Source organism: Chrysochloris asiatica, unplaced genomic scaffold (assembly GCF_000296735.1).
Source record: "Chrysochloris asiatica unplaced genomic scaffold, ChrAsi1.0 scaffold00135, whole genome shotgun sequence".
Lineage (NCBI taxonomy): Eukaryota > Metazoa > Chordata > Mammalia > Afrosoricida > Chrysochloridae > Chrysochloris > Chrysochloris asiatica.
In genome coordinates, this window is record NW_006408653.1 from 2334480 (window position 1) to 2361837 (window position 27358).

Consider the following 27358-nt stretch of genomic DNA (forward strand, 5'->3'; position numbering starts at 1 on the left):
ATCTTGATTGCATGTTTGATCAATTTCAGATTGAAGAAGTTGGTAGAATTATTCTATTTCATCCTCACTGGCTTTAGTGGTTGGTGCATAAATTTGAATAATAGTGCTATTAACTGGGCTTCCCTGTAGGCACGGGGATATTATCCTATCACAAACAGCGTTGTACCTCATGACTTATCTGGATATGTTCTTTTTGACAATGAATGCAACACCATTCCTCTTCAATTTGTCATTCCTGGCATAGTATACCATATGGTTGTCAGATTCAAAATGGCCAACACCAGTCCATTTCAACTCACTAATGCCTAAGATATAGATGTTTATGCATTCCATTTCATTTTTGACAACCTCCAACTTTCCTAGATTCGTACTTCGTATATTCCATGTTCCGATTTTCAATGGATATTTACAGCTGTTTCTCTTCATTTTAAACTGTGCCCCATCAGCAAATGAAGGTCCCACGGGCTTTTCTCCCATGGGCTTTATTCCATTCGCATTATCACGGTCAACTATAGTTTGAGGAGGCAGCTCTTCCCCAGTCGCATTTTGAGTGCCTTCCAACTTGAAGGGATAATTTTCCGGCACTGTATCTGACAGTGTTTCTCTGCTATTCATAAGGTTTTCAGTGACTAAATATTCTGAAGTAGTTCGTCACTCTTTCTTCCTAGTCTGTCTTAGTTTGGAAGCTCATCTGAAACCTGTCCACCATGGGTGACCCTGCTGGTATTTAAAACACCGGTGGCATAGCTTTCAGAATCACAGCAACTCACAAGCCACCACAGTATGACAAACTGACAGATGAGTGGTGGCCAAAAGTTGTTATAAAAAGAAGAAAATACATATTACTGTTCGTAAGGGCAGAGGAGGAGAGCATGGATTAGCCTCAATGAACACACAAAATACAGTTCAATCTCTAGGAATGTTTCATCAGTAATGGCATTCATGTGGAGAAAGATACACAATTCTGATACATCCCTCAGCTTCAATGTCTTTCCTACTAAACATCTAGTTGGTTAAAACATATTTATTTGCAGTCTAGACTCTTATATGTCTTCATATCCTGTATCCTGGTAGATAGTGGTGATGATTGCAGAAACCTTATACAGGGTTGCTATGAGTCAGACTGATTCCATGGCACAAAACAACAACAAATATTTTTCATACATAATCTTATTTTTAACTCATTGATTCGAAAAGCTAATTTTGTGTGTGTGTATGAGTTTCCTATGTACCAGGTCTTCTTCTAAGTGCTTAATAATATCAGGAGGCTTCAAAAAGTCTATGAAAAATAGAATCAAAAGGTACTGGAACTTTCTCATGAACTTTTTAAAAGCCTCTCATCTCTATCTACTCATTTAATCCTCACAATAATCAATACGCCCATTCAAAGAAGTGAAATGATTTGCCCAAGGTCACACAGGTAGTGTGAGGAGTGGAGGAACCTGGCTCTGAATTCAGATGTGGCTGGTGCCCAAACTCAGGCTCTTAACCCCTGCGGTAAATGGCTGCCCAGCGAATGAACGATGGGAGAGGAGAGAGAAACAGGTTTCAGTGATTAAGACTTGGCTGAGTTATGATCATTATTAATTAAGACAATGGTTTCCAAAGTGAGGGGGAATCAGAGATATCATTTTAAATGGTGCTATGGAGTCTTGGTGTGGCACTGTATGGTAAGTGCTGGAATGTTAACCACAAGGTCCTTGGGAACCCGACATAGTGTTGCTATGAGTCGGAACCGACTTGATGGCACTTCACAACAACAAGCATAGTCAATAAGGAGCCCTGGTGACACTGTGAATTAGGCATTGGGCTATTAACCTCAGTGTTGGTGTCTCAAATCCACCAACTGCTCTGTAGGTCAAAGATGAGGCTGTATATTCTTATGAAGACTGGCAGTCTCAGAAATTCCAAGAAGCACTTTTCCTCTGTCCTATAAGGTAGCTATGGAGTCCTGGTGTGGCGCTGTGGGTTAATGCACCAGACTGCAAAGCCGTTTGAACTGCACGGTTGGCAGTTCAAGCTCACCAGCTGCTCCTAAGAAACCCTATACAGGGTCGCTATGGGTCGGAACTGACTTGACAGCACTTCACAACAACAATATAAGGTAGCTATGAGTAGGAATTGACTTGGTGCCAGTGGTGGGTGAGGGAAATGTTTGGATTCAACATGATACTGCAAAGCTTTTAATTTGCTAATGTACACCAGGACTCGCCAACAAGAGATAGACACTATGAACTTTCCCAAACTTGTTTTTCAAAGGAACCCTTCTTTCTTGCCATATCACGCAGCACCAGGCTTCTTGAGTAGTCATTTCCAAACTCTTTAGATTATATATCCCCTATCTATGTTGTTGCTTTTTAAAAATTTCTTTATAAATTATGTACATTTGCTTTAGTCCCCCTGATTCAGTATTTTCCAGAGGGAATTCCTTGTTTATTACTTTCATGTGGAGAGTAATTACACTTCTAGTTTGGGGTTTGTCATCTCAGCCTTGTACAAAGCCCCTGTCTGTTGTCCACATTTCATGGCAGGCACCATATGACAGATGCTGACATTCCTTGAAGGCCAACCCAGACTTGGCTGTCATTAAACTTTACCTTTTGAAGGGGCCTTGGTTTTCGAGGTAGCACTGGGGGGGTCACATGCTGGGGGTTGCTGAGGGACGATGCAGACCTACAGCCGTTGAATTCATTTCCTTCCATGTTCTCAGAACCCTGGGTGTTTTCCGAGAGGGGATTATGTGCTGGTGACTTGGAAAAATCGGGGCTCCTCCCCACTGGCTCAGCAGCAGGTGTATCAAAGTATCCACATTGTTCTGGCCTGCATTGGAGGCAGGGGTCATAAGGGTCAGCCTGACAACAGCCCCAGGGGTCAGCCTGCCCCTTGTCTGGCTCAGAACTTCTCCAGCAATCTGCCGCCATGGCTGCAGAGATGAGGTCGGGGCTGGAACCAGGCATCTGTCTTTGAGCATGGTTGCTGAGGGGGCTCCGCAGGGCTGCTGCTGGGCCAAAGTACCTCAGGTTGTTGGCGCAGGTGGCAATGTCCTGCCCGTGCATATTGAGTCTGGGGTGTTGGCTCTGAGCGGCAGCGGCGGGAGGTGTTTGCTGGTATAGCTGCTGCAGAGGATTCTGGGGGTACTGGGAGTGAGCTTCGTGTGGATAGGTGGGATGGGCAGAGTTTTCTGGGGCTGGCTGGTTTTTCAAGATTCCGGCAAAGTCACTATGGCTGCCTCTGCTATTCCCTCGGCGGTGGCGGGGTTTGCTTCGGTATCGGCTCTTGCTGTTTGAGGTGGACATTTTGGGACTTCCGGACACAGGGGATGCAGTGGGAGGCACCTCTGTACTGGGGATACCTTCAGATCTCAACAAATCTGGCCTGGGAGAAAAGAACAGGTTGGGTTTTAAATACATGAAAACATTCAAAATTGGACAAATGTATCCTGAGCCTTAAAATATGCACACCCTTTGAATCAGCAGTCACATACACAGAAACTTACCCAGTGGGCGTACTGGGTGTGCACAAAGATGTCCTGTTAAAGTGTTGTTTAAGAGAGCAGAAAGCTGGAAACAGCCTAACTGCCTACTTTTAGAGGGCTCCTTTGATTCCTTCTGGAGTTTATTCTGTACCTCACATGCCTTGGGGCTCAGTTCCCTTTATGCTCTCCCTCAGACTGCCAAGTTGTTAGGTAGGTGGCATAGATGTTTCCCTGAGATCAGAAATGACGGACTGGGGCAGATCCCATCATAAAGGAAAGTATCTGCTACCAGGAAGGAAATCTTAGCTTCATTAGGCAAGAGGCTAAATTCAGGGTATTTAGTCTGGACATGGTGTCTTGAAGGCTGGGACTATGTTGTATCTGTTTTTGTATGTGAAGCACATTAGCAAGGGGTCTTGCTCACTGTAGGTACTCAATAAATGTTTAAGGAAGGAGGAAGACTGGAGAGGGCAGAGTAAGGGCGCATAGCTGCGAGCCCAGCTGAGCCAGCAAGAGAAAAGGCTAGTAAAGGTCAACATTGGATTATACTTCAATCCTGGGATGGAGGAGGGCCTTTTTGCAAGGGTCCTCATGGCCAGTCCTGCAGGCAGCTTGCAGGAGGAAGCCAGAGACCTGAAGGCAAACCTGGCCCACACGGAGAACTGGCTGAGTTATGATAGCTATTAAGTTTCATGTTATGGGTCTAGTGGTGAGGATTTTCATTTTCCTGACACTGAAGTGCAACCCATACTGAAGGCTGTGGTCTTTGATCTTTATCAGTGTTTTAAGTCCTCTTTGCTTCCAGCAAGCAAGTGTGTCATCTGCATATCACAGTTTGTTAATGAACCTTCCTCCAATTCTGCTGCCATATTCTTCTTCATATACTACAGTTTCTAGGATTATTTTCTCAGCATAGCATATAGATTGAATACCCCTGTATGCATGGATATCTATCTGTATGCTGAGCAAATAATTCCAGAACCTGGAATATATGAAGAGGAGAGAAGCATCAGGATTAGAGGAAGACTCATTAACAACCTGCAATATGCAGACGATACAACCTTGCTTGCTGAAAGTGAAAAGGACTTAAAATACTTACTGATGAAGATTAAAGACCACAGCCTTCAGGATAGATTTCACCTCAATGTAAAGAAAAGAAAAGTCCTCACAACTGGACCAATAAATAACATCATGATAAAAGGAGAAAAGATTGAAGTTACCAAGGACTTCATTTTACTTGAACCCACAATCAACACTTAGAAAAGCAGCAGTCAAGAAATCAAATGATGTATTGCATTAGGCAAATCTACCGCACAAGACCTCTTTAAAGTGTTGAAGAGCAAAGATATCAGTTTGAGGACTAAGGTGCACCTATCCAAGCCATGGTATTTCCAATACCCTCATATGCATGTGAAAGTTGGACAATGAATAAGGAAGACCACAGAAGAATTGATGCATTTGCGTTGTGGTGTTAAAGAATAATATTTACGGTACCATGGGTTGCCAGAAGAACAACAACAAAAAATCTTTTGGAAGACGTACAGTCAGAATGCTCGTTAGAAGCAAGAGTGGTGAGACTTCATTTCTTATACTTTGGGCATATTAGTAGGAGGGATGAGTACCTGAAGAAGGACATTATGCTTGCTGAAGTCAAGGGTCAGCAAAAATGAGGAAGACTCCCAATGAAATGGACTGGCACAATGGCAGTAGCAATGGGTTCAAGTGTAACAAAAATTGTGAGGATGGCACAGGACTGGGCAGTGTTTTGTTTTGTTGTGCATAGGGTTATGAGTTGGAACAGACTTGACAGTACCTAACAACAACAACAACATAGTAGAAAGACCACCATTCTGATAGACTTAAAATGCATTCTTGGTTTGTGTTTTCTTATTAGCTTTATTTTTATTGCATTTAGAGAGAGCCTCATTCAGATTTAGGGACATTTCTTTCCTTGATGCTAATTTAGCTAGAAGAGAACCAATTCTCCATTATCTAGTAAAGTTTGGCAATGAAAATGGACTGAAAGAGTCTAAGGTTAACCTAACCTAATACAAGGAATGTAAGTTGTAACTAAAAGAAAACACAGTCTTTTTTCAAGTATTCAAAAACTCATTTTTTGAGCACATAGAAAAAGCATTTGACCACAATACTAGTTTGAATTGTAATGTTCAATCTCACCAGCCAGTCTTGGAAACCCTATACAAGGTTTCAATGGGTTGGCACTGACTTGATGGCACTTAACAACAGCAATGATTTTCTAGGTGCTTTCATATACGAGGGGGCTCTGATAGCGTAATGGTTACGAATAGGGCTGTGAACCGCAAGGTCATCAGTTTGAAACTACCAGCTGTTCCACGGGAGAAAGATGAGGCTTTCTGCTCCTGTAAAGATTTAAAGCCTCGGAAACCCCGTGCAGGGTCGCTATGAGTCGGAATTGACTCCACGGCACATAACCAACCAACCAACCAACCAACCAGAAAGTTCAGTGAAAAATTAAACAGAAAGATAATGGAATTTTCCAACAAATTTTAAAAAGCCCACTCATATATTGTCTTATTTAAATTTCACGAAAGTCCCACAGAGGGGTGGGATGAGGGAAACTATATAGCTAGATCAGGGCTTTGAACTGGTTCCATCAGGCCGACAGAGTGAAACAGAAAAGATCTGAATTTCAAAATTTTGGGTGAAGCAGAATGATAACTAGAATGGGAAAGATCATGGGTAGAAACCCTGGAATGTGTCAAGACTCGGAAGAGGCATAGCAAGCCATTTCAGGAGCCTGATGCAGAAGAACGGATTCTTGCAGGACTGTGGAGAATGATAGGGATATTGAGAGTAGAGGAGTTGGCCATTTCTGAGCAGGCACTAGTGTTTCAGCCTCTATCGTTTGAGAGATTTGGTTGCTCTGCAGTGCGCACGCTGCCCTTGTTTTCAGAGAGGGAGGTTGTTTCCAGCAGGGCATCAACCCTTAATTTCCCTCATTCTAGTTAACTGTTCAAGGAGCTCTGGTAGCATAGTGGTTATGAATTGGGCTGCTAACCTTAAGGTCAGTAGTTTGAAACTACCAGCTGTTCCGCGGGAGAAAGATGAGACTTTCTGTCCCTGTAAAGATTTACAGCCTTGGAAACCCTGTGCAGGGTCACTATGAGTTGGAACCGACTCCATGGTACTTAACAACAACAGTTACTGTTCAGATTTACCCACATTTTACAACTTCAGGCCTGTTCTGGTTTCGCTTCATCAGCCATGACTGATCTGCGATGAACTGGTTGTAAGTCCTGGGCTAGATTTAGACAATTGTCAAAAGCCCTGTTTTTTAACTTGTAAGAATATTTATTATTTTTGTTGTTATTTTGGTGAAAATAAACACAGTCATACATCATTCCAACAATCAGTGACATTGATTACATTCAAGTTGTACAAACATTCTTGCCATCTTCCTGCGAACTGTCCTGCCACCAGTAACTTAAACTCACAACTCCCTACACTTCTGGTCTGACCTTTTGAGTTGTTGTTGTCAATTCGATCTCATGTAATGAGAATTCTTTTAAAGAACACGATGCTCAGTGCAGACACAATTATTAGATAAATTGTTTTTTTGATTCAAAGAAGACTTCAGGGGATTGTTTTGGTTCAAAGTCTCTACTTTTGATTTTGGTGGTGGGCTTATAGGTATGTATTACATTATTAAAAATAACTAATTTGATGAATAAATAAAAGTGGGTTATGCATGAGCCAGTGTGTCATAAATCAAGAATGATGATTAACCTAATTCTGGGCACTAACGCGCCCAGTGCCATCAAACCAATTCCCACTCACAGTGTCCCTCCAAAACAGAGTAGAACAGCTCCTTAGGGTTTCCGAGGCCGCAAATCTTTATGGAAGCAAACAGCCTCCCCTTTGCGTTTTGGTTTATTTAGAAGTAAGTGTGCCAGTTCTGAGTTATAGAAGTGGCCATGTCTACCCTCATCTGACAATGTGTCATCCTAAGGCGGGCTGTTCCCTCCCCCTGGACCTCTACTACTTTCATCTGAACACAAGGTCGGCTCAGATGCCTCACCGTCTGGTCTGCATCCCGGGCTTGTGGGGCGTGCCTTTCCTTTTCATGAGTCTCTCCATGGCATTGGGGTGGATTATTGGTCGGACAGGATGTCGTTTGTAGGTACCAGGATACTTCTTTTCCACTGCCTGCTCACGCCTGCAGAATGATAGAAAAAGACATCTCCGTCACCACAGCCAGAAACGATAGCAGAATGTTTTAACCCTCAGATTCTGTCTATATATTAACAGATAAAGGCAATCTGAACAGCAAGGCTGGCTGTTCAGGTGTGAAATGGGGTGGGAGAGAGAGGACACGAATTTCAAATTAACCTGACTTTATTCTGCTCTTCAACTCAAATGGCCTCAGAGGCTCTTTCCCAACATACCTTGTGGGGAACACAATATACTGACAGGTGTCCCTCTTATTTTTGGTTAGAAACCTAGGGTTTTCTTGCCACCATAAAGAATAACTCCACTCATGGTGCACATCCCCTCCCTTAAGGAATGTGGGACGAATGAATGAAATATCTGCCAGGTATGGATAGCAGCAACATAGAAGGGTAAAACATTTCTGCTGACTGATGACCCAAATCAATCAGGACAGACACTGGTCTGAATACATACTTAATGAGCTCCTTCTCACGCATTTCTAGCTGCAGCATGATGGCACTCAGTTCCATGTATAAATTATTAGCCCGCTCAAGTTTCCTCTCATAGTGCTCACGAATATCCAAAGCATGCCTATCAAAGAAAACACTGGATTAGTGTAGCAGACCAACTTGGGGAGAATGAAGGTCAGCTTTAATGAAATAGGAAACAAATGTTGCTGTTGTTGTGAAGTGCCATTGAGTCAGTTCTGATTCATAGCGACTCTGTAAGGGGTTTCCAAGGAGCTGGTGGGCTTGAACCACCGACCTTGTGGCCAGCAGTTCAGTGCTTGTCCTACAATGACACACCAGGCCTCCAAGAAAAAACTGGCTTGCGTCAAAAGCATTTGTCCGAGGGCCCTCTAAATCTAAGGTTTCTTCATTTGATGCAGTAACTTGGAGCAGCTGATGGGAAAGACAAGCTCTCCACTTGGTTTATCCTTAAGGGCCACATCCTGTCATACAAGATAGCCAGAAGAGCCACAAAGAAAACCTGCATGTGATTTGTGTATCATTTGCAGCCTTTGTTCGCAGAGTCCCCACTGATCTTTTTAGCCTTGTTTACCAACCTAGAAATGACTTTTGGAATCAATATCCTAATAAAAGCACAGTACAATACAATCATATGTTGATGGTAACATGCAGTTAAAGCTGACACCATCATCAGACATTTATACTTAACCACGGGAGTCCTGGTGTGGCGCTGCAGCATCAGCACTGGAATGCTAACTAACCACCTTGGAAACCCTATGCAGGGTTGCTATTAGTCAAAACTTACTCAATGGCACCTAACAACAACATGACACAGATAATGCCTGATCTAATGTTGTGGTTATCTGTGCCCATGTTTAGTTGTATCCCCTAATGGATTATAAGTAATCTGAGGCCACGGACTAAATATTATGCATTGTCTGGCCTTCCATGGCACCTATAAGTCTTGGTGTGGTAGTGCAGGACAATGCACTGGACCGAAAGGTCAGTTTGAACTGCAAGGTCAGCAGTTCAAACTCACTAGGCGCTTCTTGGAAAGCCTACATAGGGTTGCTATGAGTTGGAACCGACTCAACAGCACTTAACAACAACAAATGGCACCTAGGACAGTAGCTGAATGAACAAAGAGAATTTCCCTAGGAATCTTCGTTATAAAAGAGTTGGGAGGAGAGGATACAAAGAAGGAACGACTTTTAAAGCAACTTTTAAAGAGCCTGCACTGTGGGATAAAGCACTGGACCACAAGGTCGGTTTGAACCACAAAGTTGGTGGTTCAAACTCACCAGATGCTCCTTGGAAACCCTATACAGGGTCGCTCTGAGTCGGAACCGACTTGATGGCACTTAACAACAACAGTAAACAATGAAGGAGAAAGGTGTGTAGAAAGCCAAATGGTGATTCACAATCAAAGAGGATTCCTGATACTATCTGAAGACCTGGGCTAAGAAGGGGGAGATCAGCTGACCTGAGCTCTTCTCTGCGTCTTCGAATCAGTTCTTCATCTAAGCGGTGTATACAAGTTCCTTCACTTTTGATCTTCTCGAAGTGTTTTTTCACTTCTTCTCTCCATTCAGCCTGGGTGAGCACAAATTAGATTTTGTTACTATTTTAAGAACTTCAATCCCTGGTATACCTAGGATAATGTACAAGACTTTTCCCCTGTGTGTGGTTCTACTGAAAAGCTTTATTCAGAATAGATTTTCAACAACTATTTGTTGATTGATACCTAATATCTCAAGTGAGTGTAGCTGCAAACTCAATACCATTTTCTGCATTTCTAGTCCAATATACAACACTGCCTCTTTTCCAGTTCCCTGCAGCACAGACCACCAGAAACATCAGAGCTGGCACACTGGCATCTCTTTTGGAAAACACAGCTCAATGCAAGTCAATACAGTGGCTGCAATTGCCTGGCTAAGAAAAGCCGCTCTGCTCTCCACATGGGTATATGCATGTGTCTGTGAGATTATAATCATCTTTATAACTGGCTCCAGAATCCTTTCTTCCTAGCTTTTGTTTAGGAAAACAGATTGAGAAAATATTTGGAGAATAAGACCCCATGGGTACGAACAGCAAGGGATGTGCATAAAAAATAATAGGAAACTATGCAGGAATTTTGGGGTGAGGGAATGGACAGAAAAGAAAGAGAAAGGAGGTGAGAGCTAGGGTATCACCAAGTAATTTATGGTTCAACCAAAATTTTAGGACAGGGATGGATGTTTAACAACCATACAAAGGGACTACCACTTGTCTGTCAGTTTGTTGTACTGTGGTTTGTGAGTTGCTGTGATTCTGGAAGCTATGACAAGGATGTTTTAAATACCAGAGGAGAACTGAAAGTACCACGGGCTGCCAAAAGAATAAACAGATCTATGTTGGAAGAAGTACAGCCAGAGTGCTCCTTGGAGGCCAGAATGGCCAGACTTTGTCACTCATACTTCGGACATGTTGTCAGAAGTTACGAGTCACTGGAGAAGGATATCATGTTTGGTAAGGTGGAGGGTCAGAGAAAAAGAGAAAAACCCCTATCAAGATGGATTGGCAAAATGGCAGCATCAATGGGCTCAAGCGTGGCAACAATTGTGAGGTTAGCCCAGGACTGGGCAGTGTTTCATTGTGTTGTGCATAGGGTCACTCTGAGTCAGTACCCACTGGATGGCACCTAACAACAGTAACATACGAAGGGAAGAGGGAAGATTGGAGGTGAAAGACCTTGGATCTATCTTGAAGTATAACGCTGTCTGTGACACGATAATATCCATATACCTACAAGGAAAACCAGATAATACCACTATTATTCAAATTAACACCCAACCACTAAAGCCAATGGTGATGAAATTGAAGAGTTCTACCAACTTCTTCAGTCTGAAACTGATCAAACATGCAATCAAGAAGTATTGATAATCACTGGTAATGGAATGCAAAGGATGGAATCAAAGAGGAAGGATCAGTAGTTGAAAAATATGATCTTGGTGATAGAATCAATGCTGGAGATCACATGACAGAATTTTGTAAGATCAATGACAACTTCTTTTTTTAAAACTACATAAGAGAGGACTATACACACAGAACCTCACCAGATTAAATACACAGAAATCCAACTGACTACATCTGTGGGGAGAGAATATTATCAGTCAAAACAAGGCTGGGGCGGACTGGAACAAACCATCAATTCAGGTTCAGGTTGAAGCTGAAGAAAATTAAAAAGTCCACGGGAGCCAAAATATGACTTTGAACATAGCACACCTGAATTTAGAGATCATCTGAAGAACAGATTTAATACATTAGACACTAAAGACCGAAGACCAGAAAAGTTGTGGGATGACATCAAGAACATATACAGGAAGAAAGCAGAAGGTCATTAAGAAAACAAGAAAGAAGGAAAAGACCAATATGAATGTCAGAAGAGACTGTGAAACTTGCTCTTCAGTGTAGAGATGCTAAAGCAAATATAAGAAATGAGGAAGTAAAAGAACTGAATAGAAATTTTCAAAGGGCAGATCAAGAAGACAAAGTCAAATATTATAACAAAATGTACAAAGTCCTGGAGTCAAAAAACCAAAAAAGAAGAACACACTCAGCATTTCTCAAGCTGAGGGAACTGAAGAAAAAATTCAAGCCTCAACTTGTAATACTGAAAGATTCCATGGGCAAAATATTGGATGATGCATCAAAAAAAGATAGAAGGAAGAAGAAATTGTCAGTGTTTAACCTTTCAAGAGGTAACATATAATCAGGAGCCAATGGTACTGAAGGAAGAAGTCCAAAGTGTATTGAAGGCATTAGCAAAGATCAAGGCTCACGGAATTGATGGAATACATACTGAAATATTTCAACAAACTGATGCAGGACCTGAAGTAACTCACTCATCTACCAAGAAATTTGGTATGTTGATTGGAAGAGATCCATATTTGTGCCCATTCTGAAGAGAGGTGACCCAATGGAATGTGGAAATCATTGGACAGTATCATTAATATCACATGCAAGTAAAATTTTGCTAATGATAATCCAAAAATGACTGTAACCATACACTGACAGAGAACTTCTAGAGGTTCAATCTGGATTAAGAAGAGGACGTGGAACAAGGGATAACATTGCTGACATCAAATGGGTCTTGGCTGAAAGCAGAGAATATCAGAAAGATGTTTACCTGTGCTTTATGGGCTACACAAAGGCTTTCGACTGTGTGGAACATGACAAGCTAAAGATAATATTTCAAAAATAAGTATTCCAGAACACTTAATTCTGCTCATGAGAAAACTGTACCTAGACTAAAAGGCAGCTGTTCAAACAGAACATGGTCACTGAATGGTTCAAAATCAGGAATGGTGTGTGCCAGGGTTGTATTGTTCCATCATACTTACTCAGTCTGTATCCTGAGCAAATAATCTGATAAACTGGATTATATGACGAAGAACGTGGCATCTGGATTGGAAGAAGACCCATTAACAACCTGCAATACGCAGATGATACAACCTTGTTTGCTGAAACTGAAGAGGACTTAAAATACTGATGAAACTCAAAGATCACAACCTTCAGTATCGATTGCTTCTCAATGTAAAGAAAACAAAAATTCTCACAACAGGACCAGTAAATAACATCATGATAAATGGAGAAAAGGTTAAAGTTGTCAAAGACTTCATTTTGCTTCATTCCACAATCAACACTCAAGGAAGCAGCAGTCAAGAAATCAACGAGACGTGTTGCATTAGGTAAATCTACTGCAAAAAAACCTCTTTAAAGTGTTCAAGAGCAAAGATGTCAGTTTGAGGACTAAAGTGCACCTGACCCAAGCCATGGTATTTTAAATAGCCTCATATGCATGTGAAAGTTGGACAATAAAAAAGGAAGACCATAAAGGATTTAATGCATTTGAATTATAGTGTTGGAGAAGAATAGTCAAAGTACCACGGACTGCCAAAAGAACATTCAAATCTGTGTTGGGAGAAGTACAGCCAGAATGCTCCTTGGAGGCCAGGATGGCCAAACATCGTCTCTCAAACTTCAGACATATTATCAGGAGAAGGTCATCAGTTTTGGTACAGTGTAGGGTCCCTGGAGAAGGTCATCATGCTTGTTAAAATGTAGGGTCAACTAAAAAGAGGAAAACCCACAATGAGATGGCTTGGCACAGTGGCAGCAGCAATGGGCGCAAGTATGAGCATGGCGCAGGACTGGGCAGTGTTTCGTTCTGTTGTGCTATGGGTTGACACCCACTAGATGGCACCTACCACCAACAACAAAACTACTCTTATCATATTTGTTGTTGTAGTTGTTAAATGCTGTTGAGTTGGTTCTGACTCACAGAGAACCTGTGTAAGATTTCCAAGGAGCGGCTCATGGGTTTGAACAACTAACCTTTAAGTTAGCAGTCCAATGCTTATCCTTACAACACCATCCCAGAACTTCCTATTACATTTAGACTTGTGTTCAAATGTATATCTAGATTATTGAGGACAATATAGAAGGTTAAGTGCCTCTGAGTTCGTTTTGACAAATTGCGACCTTGTACAGGATTTCTGAAGCTATTTAAATCTTTGCAGGAGCAGAAAGCCTCATATATCACAGTTATTTAGAAAATGATGATCTTGTTTCTCTGTTTGTGATAAGCTGTATATTTACATGTATGTTGACCATCAGAGAGAAGCTTTTCTCAGTTGGTTGACTTTTAAGCACCAAAGTTTTTCAACAACACCATCAGAAGGATGTACTTCTGCTATAGTGTGGTAGCAGCCTTTGATATCATCTAAGAGTCTTGGCGTGGCGCTGCAGGATAATGCACTGGACTGTAAGGTCAGTTTGAACCTCAAGATCGGCAGTTCAAACTCACCAATTATGCCTCAGAAGCCCTATACAGAGTTGCTATGAATCGGAACTGACTCAACGGCACTAAACAACAACAACAAGAAGTGTAAATACAGGTTTGATCAGAACTATGAAGTAGGAAGAGCATTTGCGCTTTAAGAGGCCAAAGAATGATGCAAGAGTTGTTGATGAAAAAAGAATAAGGGAGAGACAGTCAGCTATGGGCTTTAAGCTCTGCAAAACATGTCAGTACATCCTAGTTCAAGGAGTGACTTTAATAAAAAAATAAAAAAGGAAGGCAAGGAATCAGAGATCACAGAGCAGATGATTTTAATTCTAGAGAAAATAAACCTCCTGAAATCTATGGTTATGGGAAAGTAAGATGGTTATGGGAAAGTAAGAGAACCTGCTGAAGACTGAAGTCTGGAAGGAGGTTGTTAGCTCCCACCAAGGTGGCTCCAAGTCATGACAACCCCATGTACAATAGAACAAAATGTTGGCATCTTCACAATCACTGGTATGCTCGAGTCCAATATTGCAGCCACTGTGCATGGTAAGTGTCTTCCAACCTCGGAGGCTCATCTCCCTGCACTACAAAGAACAATATTCTTTTGTGATCCTTTAGATTTCATGGGCTAACTTTCAGAAGTAGATTGTCAAACCTTTCTTCCTAATGTCTGAGTCTGGAAGCTCCACCAAAGCCTATCCATTATGAGTGGCCCTGCTGGCATTTGAAATACGGGTGGTACGGTAATAATCAAAATAGCTTGGTGCTGGTGAAATAATAATCACAACTGTTGTTAATTGTTGTGAAGTGCTGTAAAGTTGGTTTCGACTTGTAGAGACCCCGTATAGGGTTTCTGAAGCTTTTAAAATCTTTATGCAGGAGCAGAAAGCCTTATGTTTCTCCTGGGGAGTGGCTGGTGGGCCAGAACCACCAACCTTGTATGATCTCACTTACATAAAAACATAAGTAAAGGCAAATGTATAGAGACCAAAGTTTATTAGTGGTTACCTGAGGTGGAAGGGAGGTGAAAGGGGCACAAATGGGATGGGAAAATCACACCGATTAGGGTAAGGCAGATTATTGCAATTACTGTCAGGAGGTTATGTTGTTGTTGTTAGTAACCTGTAAAAAGTTGGATTGGCAAAACTTATATGATAGATATACTTGTATGAATGACAACAACAACAACAGCAAAGAGTAGCTGTTAAGTCTGCTTATGTACAAATAAAAACCTCATGTGATTTGGTTGCTTGATTCGGAGGTTTAGGGTCATGGTTTCATGGGACCCCTGGTTAATTGGCCTAATAATGAGTTTGTTACTGCTGTTCTTTCTACTAGTTCATTGCATAGCACTTGGGATCTTAAAAGCTTGCAAGCAGTCATCCAAGGGACAACAATTGGTTTCTATTCACCTGGAGCAACAGAGGAAGAAGTCAGGAATAGAAGGAGGATGGGGTGCTGCAGGTCAATGTGCTGGACTGCAAGGTTGGTTTGAACCACAAGGTCGGTGTTAAAAGCTCACCAGCAGCTTCTCAGCAACCTGAGTCTGAACTGCCAACTTAACAACAACAATAACACGTAATGAGTGGCTAATTGCCTCCATGAACAGCTGCCTCTTTTGCCGTGAGGTAACCAGAAGACTAGATGGAACTTGTCTACCATTACTAAACACTTTAATCAAAGATTCTGTAGAAGAATTCTCATTAAAAGGGGGAAATGCAGAGCAAAATTTCAAATTCCTGAAGTAGAGGTGGACAAACCCCTGGAATGATATAATCTTTAAACCTTGAACCAAAAATTTCCCCTGAATTCTTCTTAAAATCAGACAATGTTCTGATTGTTGTTGGTGGAGTACCGTCAAGGCGGTTCCAACTCATAGAGACCTTGTATAGAGTTTCCAAGGAGTGGCTGGTTGAGTCTGAACTGCTGACTTTGCAATTCAAACGGACCTCGTGGTCCAGTGGTTTATCCCACAGCATCACACCAGGACTACTACAATCAGAAGATAGTTTAGCTTAACTAGTAAAGAATGTCTGCCTTGAGCATTATGCTCATTTAAGCACTATTTCTAGGGGGTCAAAGTGACAACAGCAATTCAAATGATTAGACAGGAACCTCAGAGAGCAGTCAGCCTATGTTAATAGAGGAGGAACAACTCAGAAATCAGAATGTCACCAATGTCACTGAATTGTACCTGTAGAAAAAGTTGAACATGGGTATGTTCTGCTGTTTGTATTCTCAACAATTACAACAACAGTGTAAACAGTCAGTATCATAGCCACATGCAAGTCACACAATATGACAAACTGACAGACAGGGCTGGAGAAGAAAGTAAGTGCCCTTCCCAAGAAGTGCCCTTCTGGAAAGAGGGAACAAGATACATAAGGAAAACACCAAGTATTGATTAACAGTTCTTTCCTCAGTGATAATGTGGTAGATGATAATGTGGGTATTCCATCACATATATTTAGACTTTTATGTAATAGTAGTTTCAATTTGAGCTTAAGCTGTAATTCAGACATGCCTGGACATATCTGAAGAACTGGAGGGTGGACAGACCTGGAGCCCATTGCCCTGAGCAGGAGCCTACCAATAGAACGCTTGGTGAGGGAAGGAGGAGCCTTACACCGGTTTGACCTACAACAAGGCCTCAGTCATAGGAATAGTTATTGGGCCATAACCAGCATTGCTGTGACCTTTAACAAAGCTTAGCTTCACGGGGACCGGAAGAAATCATTGTGTAAACAGATGGCTGTGAAGCTTTGGCTCCTGAGAACTCCAGAGCATCCAATGGGGCAGAAGCTAACAGTTCCAGGTAGGTGAGGGGCAGTCAGTGCTTTAAGGATATGGTAGCCAGCTGAAGACCACAATCTTTTAGCAGAAAACAGTGATGATTAGCCAAGGAAGAAATACCCAGCAGGAGGCTGCAAAGTCATTCCGGTGTAAAGCAAAGCAAATGTCAGCAAGAGGTTGGGATCTTCTCGCTGTGTGTGCTGGGAGAGGGGAAAAGAATGGAAGGAAAGTTGTTAGTTAAGGACTGTTGAAGGAGGTAAGGGAAAATCCAATGTCATTTGGGTTGTTACTGTTAATGTGATTGCCCTTATGGAAGTCAGCAATATTTAGAAGGTTTCTGTCTTTTGCAGTCTTTCAGCTATTTAATCTGTAGAGTGAAGCTCTTATACCTAAACCCTGTTTCTTGGATTTCTCTTAATACAGGTGTTAAAATGATGGTGAGCCAGTTCCAACTACGCTAGGGGAATAGAGAAGCAAGATGCTGGGGAGTTCAGAATTGAGAAGTCATATAGGGTGAGTCAGAAAAGCTATAATCACCCATCAGTTGCCATCGGGTCAATTCTGATGTACGGTAACCCTGTAAGAGCCAGAGTAGAACTACATGCACTCCACAGGACTTTCAGTAGCAGCTCTGTAGTAAGCAAATCTCCAGGCCTGTCTTTCAAGGTGTCTCTGGGTAGACTTGAACCACCAATCTTTTCTTTTCTTTCTTTCTTTCTTTCTTTTTTTTTACTGCAGTTGGTTGAAAATTTACAGAGCAAATTAATTTTCCATTCAACAACTTATACACATATTGTTTCATGACATTGGTGGCAACCCCCTTACTGTAACAGAACTCTTTCCCTTCCTCTTGGTGTTCCCTGTTTTCATTCATGCTTCTTTCCTGTCCCTCCCTGTCTTCTGAGCTTCGTTTTAGGGGTAAATGCTGCCTTATTGGTCTCCTCTGGTTGACTGTACTGAGGAGTACATTCCTCCCTGGTGTTATTACTTACATTATAAGCCTGTCTATTGTTTGGCTAAGGAGCTCTGGTAGCGTAGTGGTTACGAATCAGTCTACTAATCTCACAGTCAGCAGTTTGAAACTACCAGCTGTTCCGCAGGAGAAAGATGAGGCTTTCTGCTCCAACAAAGACTTATAGCCTCGGAAACCTTGTGCAGGGTCGCTATGAGTTGGAACCAACTCCACGGCACATAGCAACAACAACAATTGTTTGGCTGAAAGTTGATACTTGGGAGTTCTACTAGTCTCCATTAACCATTTGTTGTTGTGTTTGTTGTTAAATGCCGTTGAGTCAGTTCCGACCCATAGCGACCCTGTATAGGGTTTCCAAGGAGTGACTGGTGAGTTTGAATGGCTTTGCAGTCTGGCGCATTAACCCATAGCGCCACACCAGTAGGTTTGGTCTTTTTATTTTCTTGATTGCTTTTAAATATTGAGTTACATTTGTTTTTTTTTTTTCTTTCCCCCATCTGTCCAGGACTTTTCTATTGTGATCCTGATCAGAGCAGTTGGTAAGAGTAGCTGGAAACCCTCTAGTTCTTCTGGTCTCCAGGTAGTGAAGGCTGTGAATCACCAACCTTTTAGTTGAGTGCATTGATTGTTTTACTGGCAAGTAAAATTGTGCTGAAGATAATTGAAAAACAGTACATCAACAGGTAACTGCCAGAAACTTAAGCCAGATTCAGAAGAGGTTGTGGTACTAGGGATACCATTACTGATATCAGATTGATCCTGGCTAAAAGCAGAGAATAGCAGAAAGATGTTTATCTGTGCTTTATTGACTAGGTAAAGGCTTTTGATTGTGTGGATCATGACAAGCTATGGACAACATTGCAAAGAATGGGTATTCCAGAACACTTAATTATACTCATGAGGAGCCTGTACATAGACCAAGAGGCAGTAGTTTGAACAGAACAAGAGGTTACTGAATGGTTTAAAATTAGGAAAGGTGTGTGCCAGGGTTGTATTCTTTTATCCTATTTAATCAATCTGTATGCTGAGCAAATAATCCGCTAAACTGGATTATATGAAGAAAAATGTGGCATCAGGATTAGAGGAAGACTCATTAACAACCTGTGATATGCAGATGATCCAGTTTTGCTTGTTGAAAGTGAGGAGGACTTAAAATACTTACTGATGAAGATCAAAGATCACAGCCTTCGGTATAGATTGCCCTTCATTGTGAAGAAAACCAAATTCCTTACAACTGGATTAATAAATTACAGCATGATAAATGGAGAACAATGTATTGCATTAGGTAAATCTGCAGCACAAGACTTCTTTAAAGTGTTCAAGAGCAAAGATATCAGTTTGAGGACTAAAGTGTGGCTGACCCAAGCCGTGGTATTTTTTCAGACAATAAAAAAAGACCATAGAAGAATTGATTTGAGTTATGGTGCTGGAGAAGAATACTGAGAGTACCAGATGCTGCCAGAAAAATAAACAAATCTGTGTTGGAAGAAGTACAGACAGAATACTCCTTAGAAGGAAGGATGGGAGACTCATATGTCATACTTCAGATATATTATCAGGAGGGCTCAATCCCTGGAGAAGGACATCATGCTTGGTAAAGTGGAAGGACAGTGTAAAAGAGGAAAACTCCTAACAAGATGGATTGGCACTGTGGCAGCAGCAATGGGGTCAAACATAACAATTGTGAGGATGGTCAGCAGGATTGGGCAGGGTTTTGTTCTATTGTGCATAAGGTCGCTATGAGTCAGAACCAATTCTATGGCACTTAACAAAAAACCAGACGAGCCTTCCAACTCAAAACCCATTGCCATGGAGTTGACTCTGACTCATAGTGACCGCTTAGGACAGAGGGGTTTCCAAAGCTGTAAGCTTACAGAAGCAGGCTGCCACCTCTTTCTCCCATGGAGTGACTGGTGGGCTCAAATCTCTGTCCTTATGGTTAGCAACCAAATGTTTAACCACTGCACCACCAGAGATCTTTAGAAAATTGTTACCTTCTTCCCCTCCTAAAACAAAAACAAAAAACTAAACCCATTTCTATTGAACTAATTCTGACTCATAGGCCGTGGAACGAGAGATATCATTGCTGATGTCCGATGGATCTTGGCTGAAAGCAGAGAATATCAGAAGGATGTTTACCTGTGCTTTATTGACTACGCAAAGGCTTTCGATTGTGTGGATCATGACAAGCTATGGACAACATTGAGAAGTATGAGTATTCCAGAACACTTAATTGTACTTCTAAGAAATCTGTACCTAGATCAAGAAGCAGTTGTTCGAACAGAACATGGGAACACTGAATGTTTTAAAATTGGGAAAGGTGTGAGACAGGGTTGTATTCTTTCACCATACTTATTCAACCTGTATGCTGAGCAAATAATACGAGAAGCTGGGTTCTATGAAGAAAAACGTGGCATCAGGATTGGAGGAAGACTCATTAACAACCTGCGATATGCAGATGATACAACCTTGATCGCTGAGAGTGAAGAGGACTTGAAACATTTACTTATGAAGATTAAAGAGCACAGCCTTCGATATGGATTACATCTAAATGTCAAGAAAACAAAAATCCTCACCACTGGACCAATAAACAACATTCTTATCAATGGAGAAAAGATTGAAGTTGTCAAGGACTTCATTCTTCTTGGATCAACTATCAACACTCGCGGAAGTAGCAGTCAAGAGATCAGACGACGTATTGCACTGGGCAAATCTGCTGCACAGGAACTTTTTAAAGTGTTGAAGAGTAGAGATGTCAGCTTGAGGACTAGGGTGCGCCTGGCCTGATCCAGGCCATTGTGTTTTCAATAGCCTCATATGGATGCGAAAGCTGGACAGTGAATAGGGAGGATCGTAGAAGAATTGATGCCTTTGAGTTGTGGTGTTGGAGGAGAATACTGAAGGTGCCATGGACTGCCAAAAGAACCAATAAATCTGTTTTGGAAGAAGTGCAGCCAGAGTGTTCCTTGGAGGCCAGGATGGCTAAACTTCGTCTCTCATACTTTGGACATATTGTCCGGAGGAAACAATCGCTGGAGAAGGATGTCATGCTGGGTAGGGTGGAGGGTCAGAGAAAAAGAGGAAGACCCCCAACGAGATGGATCAGCCAGGTGGCATCATTGATGGACTCAGGTGTGGCAGCGGTAGTGAGGTTGGCCCAGGATCGAACATTGTTTCGTTCTGCTGTGCATAGGGTCGCTATGAGTCGGTTCCGACTCGATGGCACCTGACAACAACAACAACAACAATTCTGACTCATAGGCTTGTTGTTTTTAAGTGCCGTCAAGGGGGTTCTGAATCATAGCAATGCTGTAGTGTTTCCAAGGAGCAGCTGGTGGGTTTAAATCACCAATTTTGAAGTTAGCAGTCAGATGCTTATCCTACAGTGCCACCTAATTGGCACATGAGTCCACTCTACTGCCTTCCAAGGTATGTCTGCTCAGCTGCTGCCGAAGTACCTACTCACTAAAAAGAAGAGTCCTCTTAAACAGGACAATCTATCCTTATAGTAAGCTGATGGGTCTTGGCAACTTCCAACCCTGGAGTTTCGGGGAGGTCACAGTGGCACTCTCAAGAACACACGAGAAAACTAGAATAGTGCAAAAAACCAAAGGGTAGTTGATGAGTTTAGAAGCAGGGCACATGACCCACATAGCAGGTGGGAGCTGGGATGGAGCAAAAAATGTTTTCTAAGGACTCGCATCAAATGTAACTGAATACTAGGAACAATAATTGCCTACTTAGAGAAATGGTGTATTGTTTAGGAATGAAGCAATAGATTTGGAAGCATCTAATCTAGTACTGGTGTGGCACTGTGGGCTAATGCATCAGACTGCAAAGTCATTTGAACTGCAAGGTCAGTGGTTCAAGCTCACCAGGTGCTCCTTGGAAACCCTATACAGGGTTGCTATGGGTCAGAATCTACTCGAGGCACGTAACAACAACAAATCTAGTACTGAAATTGGTTGCTTTGTTCATCTGTTCTATATATGCTGCATGTTGATACATGTGTTGTTCATGAGAAACAGATGAAGCATTGATTGATACTGACCAGAGAGTCTTGTCAGTAAGCAGGAGGAGAGAAGCCTCAGGTACATGACTGTTAGAGGAAAAACAAAATTCTGAGCTGAACAACCAGCTCTTCCTCCTTGAGGGAGGGCAGAGCAGAAACACAATGACAGGAGATTCCTAGCTGCCATCGTATCCACCTCTGGAGTTCATCACAAAAGACATCCAGAAAGGAAAAACCCAAAAAGAGGCTTAATGTTTGTGTGGTTGTTAGGTGATGTTGAATTGGTTCCACCTCATAGCACTCTTTATGCACAACAGTACGAAACACTGCCAGGTCCACTGTCATCCTTACAGTCTTTGTAGAATCGGAGACCAGAGTTGCTGCCACTATGTCAATCCTTCTCATCGGGGGCCTTCCTCTTCTTCTATGGCCGCCTACTTTACCAAGTATGATGTCCTTTTCCAGGAACTGGTCCCTCCTGACAACATGTAAAAAGTAAGGCAGATGAGGTTCTCACCATCTTCCCTTCTAAGGAGCATTCTGGCAGACAGATTTGTTTGTTCTTCTGGCAGTCCATGGTTCTTTCAATATAATTCTCCAACACCAAAATTCAAATACATCAATTTTTCTACAGCCTTCTTTATTCATTGCCCAGCTTTCATATCCAAATGAGGTGACTGAAAATACCATGGCTTGAGTCAGGTGCGCCTTAGTCCTCAAAGTGACATCTTTGCTCTTCAACACTTTAAAGAGGTCTTTTGCAACAGATTTGCTCAATGCAATATGTCGTTTAATTTCTTGACTGCTGCTTCCATGAGTGCTGACTGTGGATCCAAGTAAAATGAAATCCTTGACAACTTCAATCTTTTCTGTTTATCATGATGTTGTTTATTAGTTGAGTCATGAGGATTTTTGTTTTCTTTACATTAAGTTGTAATCCATACTGAAGGCTGTATTCTTTGATCTTTATGAGCAAGTGCTTCAAGTCCTCTTCACTTTCAGGAAGGAAGGTTGTGTCATTTGCATATCTCAGGTTTATAAGGACTCAGACTCCAATCCTGATGCTGTGTTTTACTTCATATAGTCCAGTGTCTTGGATTATTTGCTTAATATACAGATTGAACAAGTATGGTGAAAGGATACAACCCTGGTGCACACTTTTCCTAATTTTAAACCAGGCCATATCTCCTTGTTCTGTTCGAACAACTGCTTCTTGGTGTATGTATAGGCTCCCATGAGCACAACTGAGTGTTCTGGAATTCCTATTCTTTGAAATGTTATTCATAGTTTGTTATGATTCACAAAGTCAAATGCCTTTTCATAACTAATAAAACACAGGTAAACATCTTTCTGGTATTTTTGCTTTCAGTCAAGATCCTTCTGGCATCAGCAATGATACCTCTCATTCCATATCCTCTTTTGAATTTGGTTTGAAGTTCTGGCATGTGGACCTTACCAGATGGAGTACACAGGAATTAAGTGCTATTGAAACCTTTTTTAGAATTATCTTCAGCAAAATTTTACTTGTATGTGGTATTAATGATACTGTTTGATAATTTCCTTATTTTCTCGGGCCATCTCTCTTTGCAATGGGCACAAATATAGATCTCTTCCAATCAGTTGGCCAGGTAGCTGTCTTTCAAATTTCTTGGCATAGAGTAAGTAGTAAATTGCTTACAGTGCTGCACCAATTGATGTGTGAGTCTTTTTTTTTTTTTTTTTTTTGGCTAATGCCTTTAGTATAACTTGGACTTCTTTCTTCAATACCATTGGTTCTTGATCATTTACTACCTCTTCCTGAAATGGCTGAACATTGACCAATTATTTTTGGTATAGCGACTGTATTCCTCCTATCTTCTTTTGATACTTTCTGCATCATTCAATATTTTGGCCATTATTGTTGTTGTGAAGTGCTGTCAAGTCAGTTCTGACCCATAGTGACCCTGTATAGGGCTTCTGAGGAGCAGCTGGTGAGCCTGAACTGCCAACCTTGCAGTTCAAATGGCTTTGCAGTCTGGTGCATTAACCCACAGCGCCACACCAAGACTCCAGAAATCAATGAGTAGGGAGATGGAATTCACTATACAAAAATTCATTTTAGAAACAACAAAGGTGAGAAAAAATCTATATGAGAAATAGAAGTTAGGTGATATGACAGTTACATTCTGCAAGCATAGTTATAATTCAAGATCATTAAACTTACTTCAAAAGCCACAGTTTAATCCCATTTGACATTACCTCAGTTTGCTACTCACCTTTGTGCACACTCATCTCCCACCTCCCATGCATAATAATAGTGATTAGGACATCAACATTTATGATATCTTCAGCATATTCAATAGCCACAAATTCTCTCTCTCCTGGATCTATGTTCTTACAGTGTGATGTTGTAGAGCTTCCTTGTCAAGAAGGAAAGTCTATTTCCCAACCTTAGAATCTGGGTTAGCCTGTGATTTGTTTTGATCAATGGGACATTAGCAGGCATGATGCAAACAGGCTTGAAAACCACCTATGTATCAGGGCTTCTCTTGCTGCCCTTGTTACCCTTTGAACACCCTGTGAACAAGCCCAAGCTAGCCTGCTGAAGGCCATGGAAGAGAACCAACGTACTCCAGCTAATAGTCAGCCAGATTTGTGAATGAGGCCATCTGGGACAAGTCAACCTCCCAGTCAACCTGCAAATGCCTGCAGACACGTAACCAAGCCCAGTCAAAGGCAGCAGAAGAACCACCTACCCCAAATTACCAACTTGTAGAATCGTGAGTTAAATAAATGTTTACTGTTTTAGGCCATTATGTTTTAGGAAGGTTTGTAATGCAGTAAAGGCTGACAAATCCTTGGAATTATATTTATTTTGTGCAACTAGGGGACATGCAAAAAGTTAGAGAAAAGGTTCTCTCTGGGTCTAGTCCTATCATGGGCTTTCTCTGGTATTTAACTCCCCTCCTCTGGTAGTGTTGTGGGTTACAAGTTGGGCTGCTAACCACAAGGTCAGCAGTTCAAATCTACCAGCCACTCCATGGGAGAAAGATGAGGCTTTCTGTTCCCAGAAAATTGACAGCCTTGAAAACCCTACACAGGGTCACTGGGATGAGTCAGAACCGACTCCATGGCGCATCACCACCAACGACTACTTCTGTACGGCAGCTTTTCTACTCCAAGGAAAGCAGTACTTTCATGAAGGCAGAATTTCTGATTCATATGCACATGTATTTAACATTATTATATTTAAATATTTAACATTCCTTTTCCTCTAGTCTCTTCAATAATTTCACCACTATGAGGATTCCAAATGAGACAATAATGTGTTAAGTGCTTAATAAAGTCCAAAATGCCAAGTGTGTGAAATATCATAATTGCTATTTGACAGTGAATCGCTATGTAATTGCTCTGAAAATCAGAATGGCTCCCTTCTAAGAGTTATTCTTTCTTATTGAGAGTTCCAGGTCTGTCTGTTCAATACTACCTGGTAAAAAGTTTCTCAACTCACCTGAGACTTGAAGTAAGTTTCTTGAGGGGTGGCAAGTACATCTGCAGAAGCGATGTCTAAATGCATGAGTGTTTGCCGAAAAGAAGGCCGGTTGCGAGGTTTACTCTGCCTGAAAGCAAGAGGCCGATTGTGCATTTCAGAAGTTGTGTCCAGGAGGATGAAGATTTTATACTACTTTATGAAAAGCATTTTTGACTCTATATACTCTCCATGCATGGCTATATCTCAGACAGTTTTCATGTATTGAAGAGTAACAGGAAAAGGCGATGCTTCTAGTGATGAAACAGAAGTTCTGAGTTCAGCCCCATGTTCGATGACAGTCCTTTTGGACTGGTAACAGAATTATAACTATCATTTACTGAGGCCTCATATTTAGAAATTTTAATCGCCATAACATAACTCCATGAGTAGGTGTTACCCTCACTTTACAGATGAGAAAACTGATATGTAGATGACATTCTCCAAGTCACACAGATAGAAAAGGACAAGCTAGAATTTGAACCCAAATTTCTTAAACTATAGTCTTTCCACTACTAGGTGACTAATTCCAAACACACACTGAGATGTTCCCTACTGCTTCAGAGAGATTTTATATGGTTCTGAGGAAGAAGGCAAATGGAAATATAGGGGGAAATATATTACTTACCACGTTTGTTTCATAAGAATTTTGAATCCATCAGGGCAAGTAGAAGGAACTGGAAGGTGTAGGCTATTGCTTCCAACACCCCAGATAATGGCTGATGAGTCCACATCTTTGTAAGGGATCTCTCCTGTCAGCAGCTCCCAAAGCACCACTCCAAAAGACCTATAGAAATGCCAGAAGCACACACAGGAGCTATTTTAGAAAGATGAGTTTGTAGTCATATTTGCATTTCAGTTGTTTTACAATTTTTAGTCAAATTAATACATATGCCTAATTTAAAATGTCTAATACTTAAAACCATACGGCCATCACTTGTCTGTCAGTTTGTCTTACTGTGGTGGCTTGTCAGTTGCTGTGATTCTGAAAGCTATGCCACCTGTATTTTAAATACTAGCAGGGTCATGCATGGTGGACAGGTTTCAGATGAGCTTCCAGACAAAGACAGACTAGGAAGAAAGAGTGAGAACTACTTCTGAATACTTAGTTACTGAAAACCTTATGAATAGCAGAGAAACACTGTCAGCTATAGCGCCGGAAAATGAGCCCCTCAAGTTGGAAGGCACTCAAATTACGACTCTGGAAGAGCTGCCTCCTTAAAGAAGAGTTGATGGTGATGATGCGAATGGAGTAAAGCTCATGAAAGAAAAGCCCGTGGGACCTTCATTTACTGATGGGGCAGAACTCAAAATGAAGAGAAACAGCTGTAAATATCCATTGAACACTGGAACACTGAATATACAAAGTATGAATCTGGGAAAATTGGAAGTTGTCAAAAATGCAATGGAATGCATAAACATTGATATCTTAGGCATTAGTGAGCTGAAATGGACTGGTATTGGCCATTTTGAATCTGACAACCACATGGTTTACTATGCCGGGAATGACAAATTGAAGAGGAATGGGGGCGGCATTCATCATCAAAAAGAACATATCCAGATCAGTCATGAGGTACAATGCTGTGATAGGATAATATACATGCGCTTATGGGGAAGCCCAGTTAATACCACTATTATTCAAATTTACGTACCAACCACTAAAGCCAGTGAGGATGAAATAGAAGAATTCTACCAACTTCTTCAATCTGAAATTGATCAAATATGCAATCAAGATGTATTGATCATTACTGGTGATGGAAATGCAAAGGTTGGGAGCAAAGAGGAAGAATCAGTTCTTAGAAAATACAGACTTGGTGATAGAAATGATGCTGGAGAACGCATGACAGAATTCTGCAAAACCAATGATTTATTCATTTCAAATACCTTCTTTAGACAGCATAAGAGACGACTATACACATGGACCTTGTCAGATGGAATACATAGAAATCAAACTGGCTACATCTGTGGAAAGAGACAATTGAAAAGCTCCAAAACAAGGTCAGGGGCAGAATGGAACAGATCATCAATTGCTCATATGCAAATTCAAACTGAAGCTGAAGAAAATGAAAACAAGTCCACGAGAGCCAAAATATGACCTTGAATATA

The 27358-nt window shown here is 41.4% G+C and overlaps 1 protein-coding gene across 2 annotated transcripts in view; it reads right to left on the reverse strand.

The window, feature by feature from the left end:
- The window catches only part of MAP3K13 (mitogen-activated protein kinase kinase kinase 13), a 225816-nt gene that overhangs the window by 8154 nt on the left and 190304 nt on the right, over positions 1-27358 (reverse strand). For both annotated transcript variants that reach the window (XM_006869762.1, XM_006869763.1), the window contains exons 6-11: positions 25881-26039; positions 25235-25343; positions 9620-9729; positions 8141-8257; positions 7536-7673; positions 2598-3375 (exon numbers count right to left, since the gene is read on the reverse strand). In XM_006869762.1, the coding sequence (XP_006869824.1) occupies positions 2598-3375; positions 7536-7673; positions 8141-8257; positions 9620-9729; positions 25235-25343; positions 25881-26039 (1411 nt within the window). The remainder of the gene's footprint in view (positions 1-2597; positions 3376-7535; positions 7674-8140; positions 8258-9619; positions 9730-25234; positions 25344-25880; positions 26040-27358) is intronic.